Source organism: Penaeus monodon, chromosome 5, assembly GCF_015228065.2.
Source record: "Penaeus monodon isolate SGIC_2016 chromosome 5, NSTDA_Pmon_1, whole genome shotgun sequence".
NCBI classification, from domain to species: domain Eukaryota; kingdom Metazoa; phylum Arthropoda; class Malacostraca; order Decapoda; family Penaeidae; genus Penaeus; species Penaeus monodon.
The window spans coordinates 6014028-6024027 of NC_051390.1; the positions used below are offsets into that span (position 1 = coordinate 6014028).

At 37.5% G+C, this 10000-nt stretch overlaps 1 protein-coding gene across 1 annotated transcript in view; it reads left to right on the forward strand.

The window, feature by feature from the left end:
- The first annotated feature begins 106 nt into the window (after positions 1–106).
- The window catches only part of LOC119572909, a 25769-nt gene continuing 15875 nt past the window's right edge, over positions 107–10000 (forward strand). Inside the window, exon 1 of the mRNA XM_037919861.1 lies at positions 107–231. Coding sequence (XP_037775789.1) covers positions 129–231 — 103 coding nt within the window. The 5' untranslated portion in view covers positions 107–128. The remainder of the gene's footprint in view (positions 232–10000) is intronic.

Below are 10000 nucleotides of genomic sequence, written 5' to 3' on the forward strand. Positions count from 1 at the left end.
TCATTATTTATGTTATTATCATTGTCACACAATTGCTTCCACATATATTCTGTCTACATTCTTTCAATTCCTCATACTTAATAGCGTTTCCCATCTCCTAGTTCGGGAAGGTGTCATACTGCACGCATATGAAGCTCACCATAAGGAGTTTGAAGGCAGAAGATTTCGGGTCTTACAAGTGCGTCGCCAAAAACTCACGCGGCGAAACGGAGGGACTCATAAAACTCTACGGTGAGATATCCATATTTAATTACTTTTCATCTCCTCTCTTCTTGCTTGCGTGTTTTTTTCTTTCTTCTCCTTCTTCTTCTTCTTCTTCTTCTTTATTATCATTATTACTTGTGTGTGTTATTACCCTTGCTAATTTTCTTGAAGGTTATCTTGAAACTCTAGTGAAGAACCCTTTACTGTTTTTTTATAATTATTTGTTACCATCTTTCTTCCTTTCCTCCTGCTCCTCCTCTCTCTCTCTCTCTCTTTCACACTTTCTCTCTCTCTCTCTCTCTCTCTCTCTCTCTCTCTTCTCTTCTTCTCTTCTCTCTCTCTCTCTCTCTCTCTCTCTCTCTCTCTTCTTCTTCTTCTTCTTCTCCTTCTTCTTCTTCACTTTTACCTCCACTTTCTCCTAAATTATCAGTGTGTTGACGTTGTGAAAACAAAAGTAGAATGATGATAATAAAGATTGATATGAGGATTATAATTGTATGATGATCATGATTACAACGATAATAACAATATAAAATTAATGAAGAAAATAATGATAGGCACTGTATAATACCAATGGTGATAATAATAATATCTATGATAATACTAATAGTAATAGCAATAACGATAATAGTAAGGATGATATTAAAGATAATGGTGATAATAATAATGACAATAATAATAATAATAATAATGACAATTAATAATAATAAAATAATAATAATAATAATAATATATAATATATAATAATAATGATAATAATAAATAAATTAATAATAAATAATGATAATAATAAAAATAATAAAATAATAATAATATAATAATAATAATAACATAATAATAATATAATATAATAATATGATAATGATAATAATAATAATAATAATAATAATGATAATAATAATAATAATAATAATGATAATAATAATAATAGAAATAATAATGATAATATAATAATGATGATGATTATGATGACGATGATGATGATGATAATAATAATATAATAATATGTATAATATAATAATAATAATGATAATAATAATAATAATAACAATAATAATGATATGATAATATTATTGTAAAAATAATAACAACACTAATAATGACAATAATAATATAGTGGTAATGATAATAATAATGAAAATGTAAATGATAATAATAACAAAAATGATAGTATTGTGGTAGATAATGACAATGATGATAATGTATAATAATTGTGATAATAATAATAATAATAATAATAATATAATAATAATAATAATATATTTTATGATAATATAATATAATAATAATAATAATAATAATATAATAATAATTATTATTATTATTATTATCATTATTATTATTATTATTATTTATTATTATCATAACAAAAAAATAAATAGATAAAACTAATGATAACAAGCATAAAAGAAAAATAACGCTGCGTCAACAAGTAGACAAACGAATCAATATTCAACATTAGATAAGAGATGTTATCAGAATCGACATGTTGCGAGGTGAAATTGCAAGAGCAGTTTCTGAATGCAATAAACGTTATGCGGCCTGAGCTTTATGTTGCAATGAATTGAGAGATTCCGAGCTGAGATAAGGGACGAGGTATATGGTTTTGCAACTCAAATTTCTAATCATTTTAAGGAATATGGTACGAAGGAAGTGAGTAAATCAACAATGTGCAAGAGAAAAAGAAAAAGATGGATTAAAAGTTGAAAAGAGAGAAGAAAAAAGAAAACAAAACATTATCATCCCAATAATAATTGACGAGAGAAGATTTTAGTATTAAGAGCAGGTCCCACACGCTTGAATTACCGTACATTCTCAACTGGGAACGGTTCCCTGATGAAACTACAAATTGATTCGGTGTATATGAATATAAGGGAAAGCCAGAAGCTGCTTCGTATGTGTTCTGAATGGGAGAGGAATTAGCGTGAGTTTCTTGTTGGGTAAAGATAGGACGCGGGACCTTGTAAGAGGATATATTTAAGACTACACTGGCTTTCAATGAGGATTGCTATCGAAAGAGAGACAGACAGGTAGGTAGAGAGAGAGGCTCCTTCCCTCCCTTCCTAGATATTTTAGTATGCATAGTGCCGTGTCATTTAAAACATTATCACACCATCCTTATCCATGGATGTAGAAGCGATGACGATATCAAATATGTCTTTTTATTCATAGTATTTTTTTTTCTAACAACAATCACTATTACTGCCTATGAATGCACGCCAGTAGAAAAATAAATATATACACTGACACATTTGAATCTTTAGATGAATAAACAGAAATCGGCGACCACTCTTAATCCAAAGCAGACCGTAAGGGGAGACTACAGTACATACTAACTCTTGTAGGATATGTGACATGGGACAATTTAGCCATGAGCCAGGAATACCACAACCAGCAATGAGTTGGCTGAAGCATTTCCGAGGTCTTTATTCTTCTCTGTTATGTGTTTGGTTTATGAACATTTGTCTGTTTTTAGCTACATATGCAATGTTTGTAGAGCTTTCAGTTTTTTCTTCTTCTTTTACGAGTGTTTGGAGACAGGAAAGGGTTTATAAAAAGAGGGGATATGGATGTAAAGAAGAAAGAGAGAATTAAAAAAAGAAAAAGAAAAGAGGAAGAGAGAGATTGGGAGGGAGAGGAAGGGAGGAAAGGAGGAAATAGAGAGAGAAAATAAGGGAAATAGGAAGGGAAAGGGAAGGAAGAAAGGAGGAAATAGAAGGAGAAAGAGAAAAAACGAGAGAGGAAGTAAGAACGAAGGATAAAGGCAGAAGAAACCAAGGAAATAGATAAAAGTCAAGAGTCCCTGCAGAGTTACTGCTGCGACGGAGATCTGTGGGAAAAGTTACTCGTGGCAAAAGCTCATCAAAGTATGACCGATGATTTAAACGTGTGGATATTAATGTGATGAATGATGGGAGAGAGAGAGAGAGAGTGTGTGTGTGGGGGGGGGGGGGGGAGAGAGAGAGAAAGAGAGAAAATGCGAAAGAGGAAAAAAAAAGAGACAAACAGACAAAGACAGACAGATAGACAGACAGAGAAACACACAGACATGCAAACAGGTGGCGAAACAAACAGACAGACAGAATGACAGCGAGAGAGAGAGAGAAGAGAGAGAGAGAGAGAGAGAGAGAGAGAGAGAGAGAGAGAGAGAGAGAGAGAGAGAGAGAGAGAGAGAGAGAGAATGAGAAGAGATAACGAAGGAGAGTCTTTTTGCAATAGATCCCTTGAATGAATCACATGAGTCGTGACGTAAGAGGACCAAGTTGATACGCACGAGCAAAGGACGAGGGTTAAAATCATGAGGACGTTCCCCTTCATTTTTTTTTCTTCTTGGAAATTGGTCTAATCAGCAAGGTGGTGATGAAATGATCGGGATTGGTATCAAGTAATAATAAAAGGAGTATGACTGATTGACAAATCGGATTGATGATAGGAGAAAGCAAGAATGAAGATAAGGGATAGTTATATACCAATATACATATGCATATCCACACACACACACACACGCACACACACACACACACACACACACACACACGCCCACGCACACATAACCATCATGTCCATGAGCTAATTTCTCACTCTACCTTCTCTCTCTCTATTATTCTCTCGTCCACTTATCCCTTGCTTTCCTTAATATTATTACGATCGCGAGCAATGGTAAGAGAATCGAATACGAGTTTGAGCAATTTATATGAAAAGCAAGAAATAAATCAATGGAAAGAATATAAAGTGAGCGGATAAAAGGCGCAGAAAATAAAAACAAAAACAAAGGGAAGCTTGTTTTTCTACCGCAACAATATGAATAGATATTATCAGAACAAATTGGTAAATTGATTGGTTTATGTAAAGTGCATGTGATAAGGAATCTGATGAATAAAACAAGAGAAATTTACTAACGATATAATAGCTATATAAAGGATTAGGAGAAAAGAAAAGGGGAAAAAAGTATAAACAGTATAAGCACACGCGCACTACTCGAATATACATCACATGCTGTTCGTTTAACCATCATTTCCCGTTTCCCTTCCCTTCCCTTCTTCCCCCTTGCCTTTTCCCCTTCCTTTCTCTTATTCTCCCCTCGCCAAAGCCTCCTCTCCCAGTCCCCTCTCTTCCCCCTTCCTGGTGGTCTTATTTCCACCCTCCTTCCTTGTATTTGTCCCCAGTTCCATCTCCCTTCGCTCTCTCAGTCGGCACATTGTCCATCCTTTCCCTTTCACACTTCCCATCCCTTCATCTTTCCATCCTTTCTCTCTTTTCATCCGTTCTCCCAGTTCCCTCCAATCTTCCCTTCACTCCAATCTTCCCTCTCTCATTCTCACCTCTTTTAGCCCTCTCTCCCGGCCTCTCCGACTCTCAGCTACCCTCCCTTTATATACCTTCTCTCCCATCCCCCCGTCTCCCAGCCTCCACTCCCCTCCTCATTACCCTCCCTTCCTCCCTCCCCTTTACTCTCCCTTCCTCCCTCCCCATTACCTTCCCTTCCTCTCTCCCCATTAAGCTCCCTTCCTCCCTCCCTATTGCCCTCTCTTCCTCCCTCCACATTAAGCTCCCTTCCTCCCTCCTCATTACCCTCCCTTCCTCCCTCCCCATTACCATCCCTTCCTCCCTCCCTCCCCATTACCCTCCCTTCCTCCCTCCTCATTACCCTCCCTTCCTCCCTCCCTCCCCTCCACTACTTCTCAACTCAAAAAAAAAATCCCTTTTGATTAAAGATGACTAAGTAAGCGAGCTTTATGACTCCCGCCTGTTCTGCTTCATTAACATTTAGATGTGGCTTTTTCGGCGAGAAGGTAATCGGGTCAAACCAGTTTTCTATTTCAAGGTCCATGCCTTTTAGTGGCTCTGGATTCATTCTTCGTCTTTATCTCCCTCTCTCTCTCTCTCTCTGTTTCTGTGTCTCGTTGTTTCTCTCTCTCTCTCTCTCTCTCTCTCTCTCTCTCTCTCTCTCTCTCTCTCTCTCTCTCTCTCTCTCTCTCTCTCTCTCTCTCTCTCTCTCTCTCTTTCTGTGTCTCTTAGTTTCTCTGTTTATCTGTTCGTCTGTTGGTCTTTCCGTCTAGGTTTTTGTCTCTCATCCTGTTGTCTGTTTTGCTCTCTTTCTCTTTCTCTAATTCCTTTTCTCTCTCTAGTGATATTGATATAATTAAGACTTTTCATATTAATGATAATTAGTAAGTATTTATAGCACTGAAAGAAATAATGATTATGGTAATCATTTCTGTTAATCTCCTTTACGATAATAATTATTTCCATGAGTATCGGTAGTACTGGGAGGAGTACTGCTAGCTCTGCAATTCTGATTTTCATTTTATTATCATCATAATTAGTATAATTGTAATTGTTTTTATCATTATTTTCGTTATTTTTACCTTCGTTATCATAATCAACGTTTTGATCCGTACTATCATTATCACTATTACCATTATCATTATCACAAGTAACATTGCTACTATAGTTGTTGTTGCTATTTTACACCACTACCATTACCACTATCATTATAATAAGTACTATCGGTATCTTTTTATCATTATAATCATCATTATTGCAATTCTCATTATCATCATCAATATTATCGTCATTATCGTCACATGTCTTAGCTGTGTATGTACTCTATATTCCTAGAATTTACTCTAGAATATGATACAATGCTTCATTCCCTTCCATCAAAACATACATAAGAAACATATAGCAGCATAGCGATACCACATAGCTTTGCCTCAACGATGGATACGAAAGGGAACTGAAGGAGATATAATTGAAGAAAGAAAAGGACATAGGAGAGAGAAGATTGAAATTTAGGTGGGAGGGAAGAGTGGAAGGAAGCAAGATAAAGAATGGTAGGAGGGAAAAAGCAAGAGAGAAAGGGTGGTAGGAGGAAAGAGGCGAAGAGTGGAAGGAGAGTAAAGAGGAACAGATGGGAAGAATGTAGGAGGGATGAAGGGAAAGGGTGAAGGAAAGAGAAGAAAGTGAAGAGAAAAGGGATGGTAAGAGGGGAGAGAAAAAGAAGAGGAAAGAGGCACAGCTAAAGGAAGGTAGGAGGAAAGAGGGGAAGAGGTGAAGGAAAGAGAAGAGAGAAAGGATGGTAAGAGGGAACAGGGGAAGAGAGACAGCTAGAAGGAAGATAAGAGTAAGAGTGGAAGAAAGAAGAAGGGGGAACTGACAGGAAGGTAGGAGGGAAGGGAAGAAGAAAAATAAAGAAAGGGAAGAGAGAAAGGATGGTAGGAGGGAAGAGGGGAAGAGAGAAAGGAAAGGAAAGAGAGACAGCTAGAAGGAAGGTAAGAGGGAAGAGGGTAAGAGTGGAAGGAAGAAGAAAGGGGAACTGGCAGGAAGGTAGGAGGGAAGAGGGGAAGAGGTGAAGAAAAGAGAAGAGAGGGAGACGAGAAAGATTGGTAGGAGGAAATAGGGAAGATTATAGGAGGGAAGGAATGTAGAAAAATAAGAGGGAGATGGAAAGAGGAAAAAAGGAGAAGAAAGAGAAAAAGAGAAAAGAGAGAGGAGAAAAAAGAGAAAAGAGAGAGGAGAAGAAATAGGAAACAGTTATAGAGGAAAAAAGTAAGAGATGAAAAGACAACGAGGAAGAAGTAAAGAGGAACCGCATAAAGTGGAATAGAAGAAAATAAAGGCCGAAGAAAGTAAAGGAAAAGAGGAGAGTAAGAGAAGAAAGAGAGTGGGAGAAAGAAAAGAGGGAATGGGAGAGAGGAGAGAAGAAGAAAAAAAGAAAAGAAAAAAGTGAGAAAGGGAGATAATTGAGAGAGAGAGGGGAGGAAGAAAAAAAAACAATAATAAATGAGAGAGAAGTGAGGAAAGAAAAAGACGAAAAAAAAAGAAAAAAGAAAAAAAGGGGGCAATAAGAAAAACGCGGGGAAGAGGAAGAAGAAATAAAAGGAAGATGGAGAGGAGAGAGGGGAAGCAACTGGTAATTAAGCGAGCGTTTAATCATCTTCGGCTGCCGGGACGCCGATATACGACCGGCAGCCGGAAGAATCACCGTAATTAGCACAGATCCCACACGCCCCCCCCCCCTCACCCAGCTCATCCCTTGTCCCCAGCCTCCTACCTCCTGCCTCCTGCCTTCTACCTCCTACCTCTTGCCTCCTGCCTCCTGCCTTCTACCTCCTACCTCTTGCCTCCTACCTCCTACTACCTGCTTCGTGATTCATGCCTCCTACCTCCTGCCTCCTGCCTCATCGTTCTTATTCATTCTCGCTCATCCCGCTTTATTCTTATTGAGATTAAGAGCGCCCCCTTCGCTTCCTCCTCCTCCTCCTTCTCCTCTTCTTCCTCCTCCTTCTCCTCCTCCTCCTCCTCTTCCTCCTCCTCCTCTTCTTCCTCCTCCTCCTCCTCCTTCACCTCCTCTAAACTCATATTTATTTACTCATTTTTACTCATTCTCTTTCGTTCTTAGGGGGATTAGTTTCCTTTCCTCCTTTTGGATTTCTTGTTATTCACATTTCTTCATTCTGACTTCTGTTCAGTTCCTGTTTGTTTGTTTTATTGTGAATTCTTTGCTCTTTCCTCTTACTCATCTTCATATCATCTTGGTCACGTGGTTTTGTTCTTCGTAAAATTAAGTTTTGTTTTTCCTTCTTATATTTTTATTAATTCGTCTTTCTCTATTTCTATTAACTCATCTTCCTTTATTCTTACTCATTTTGGTCTTTGGTGTTTTCTTAATATGGTTGTCTTAATTCTTCCTCTTACTCATTCTAATTCACGAATCTGTCATCGTGTGGGTCCTTCCTTTTTCTTCCTATTTATTTATTTATTTATTTATTTTTGTCTTCCTTTATTCATCCTTTCTCATATGAGTCCTGCTTCATTCACTCCTCTCTCTCTGGGTTTTATTCATAAGTTTTGGTACTTATTCATTTCTGGATTTTTCCTGCCGCCCCCCCCCCTCTCTTTCTCTCTCTCTCTCTCTATCTATCTATCTATCTATCTATCTATCTCCTTTCATGAAATTGTCGTAGAGAGAGCGAAATTCTATCAAATCATATCCTAAAAATAAAAATAATGATAATAACAATGAAATAAAACTGCTCAAAGGTGTGTCCTTCTCCCTTTCTTTTAATTCTGTCCCCTCTTGCTTTTTCCCTCCCTTTATTCCTCTTCCCTTTACATCTATTTCGTTCCCTTTCTATTTTTATCATTCCCTTCCTACTCCTCAACCCTCATCCACCACCCCCTTCCCTATCCTTTCCTTTCCTTTCACTGTGCAATTTCTCGTTCTCCTATTCCTCCCTTCGCCCGTTTGTCCCTCATTCTCCATTCCCCTCTTACTTTCCTACCTTCCTCCTCCCCTTTCATGCATTCTTAAATTTTCCTCTTCTTCTCCTGTTCTCATTTCCCTCATTTACTCATATCCTCTTTTTCTTGTTTCCTCATTTTGTCCTTTTCGCATTTTTCCTCCTTTTCTCATTTTCCCCTTGTTTTCCCCATTTTCTTATTTTTTACATTTCCTCATTTTCTCATTTTCTCTCATTTTCTCATTTCCACTCAATTTCTCATTTTCCCTCATTTCTCATTTTCTCAATTCCACCCCTTCTCCATTTAATTTCTTGTCCTCATAATATCTCCTGCCTTTCCCACACTCTTCTTTCATTCCTCTGGTTCCCTTTCCCATCCCCACTCCATCTCATCCCATCTCTCTTCTCCTTTTTTCTAAATATTCTGCCTCCTCATTACCCTTTCCTTTCCCCGCTTCTTCTCCTCCTACTATCCGCTCTTCTCCACCGTTTCATCTCTTCTCTCTTCCAATGTCACTTTCTCTTCCTATCCCTCCTGATTTTTTTCATCCTTCCCCCTCCCCTCCCTTCATTTCTCCCCCATTCTCCCAAATCCTCCATCACTTCCCCATCCTTCATTCTTATTTCTCCTCCACCACACACACACCACCACACACACACACACAAAAACACACCACACCACACACCACAAACACACCACCACACACACACACACACACAAACACACACACACATACACAACTCACTCGTTTCCCTTGCCCATCTTTACCGATCTCGAAAAAAGAGAAAAAAAAAATATAATAAAGACGAGGAAAGAAGATTAAAGAATAAAGAGAAAAGAATTAGAAAGAAAAAAAATAAAGCAAATTTTCCGACTTCACCATCAGCAGGGCAATGGCTGGAGACTTTCGGGGTCAGAGACAAACCTGAAAGGAATTTTTAATGCAGAAGGAAATCTACCGTATTTTACGGCTAAAGGAAATCGAGGAGTGGGGAAGACTGTATAACGGGGGGGTAGGCAAGCAGGGGGGGGGGAGGGGGAGGGAGCATATGTATATATCCATTTGCTCACTTTGTTATGGTCTTTTTTTATTTTTCTTTGTTTTCTTTTTTTTATGCTTTGTCTTTGGTTTTCTCTCTTCGTTGCTCGTTTTTGGTGTTTTTTGGGCTCAATTTAATCGTTTTTTTGTTTTGTATATTTTTTTGGGGTTTGTCCCCCTTTTCTATTTCTCTATCTTTATCTGTCTATTCATTTATCTATATCTTCTTTTCTTCTCCTGGTGCCTATCTGTTTTTTTTTTTAACTATTCACCTTTTTTTTGATTTTCATACCTAGCTTTTTTCCCGGAGTATAGTTTTAAATTTCAGATAAGTTAATACATTATTTTTGCTGCATTAGTTTCTCTTTTCTTCTCTCATCGTTTTAGTATACAATTTCATCTATCTGTATTCTCCTGTAATTCCATCTATATTCTTGAATTAGTCACTTTTTATTGTTCTGATATATCAAACGCTAATCTTATATCAGTAACACACACACACACACACAC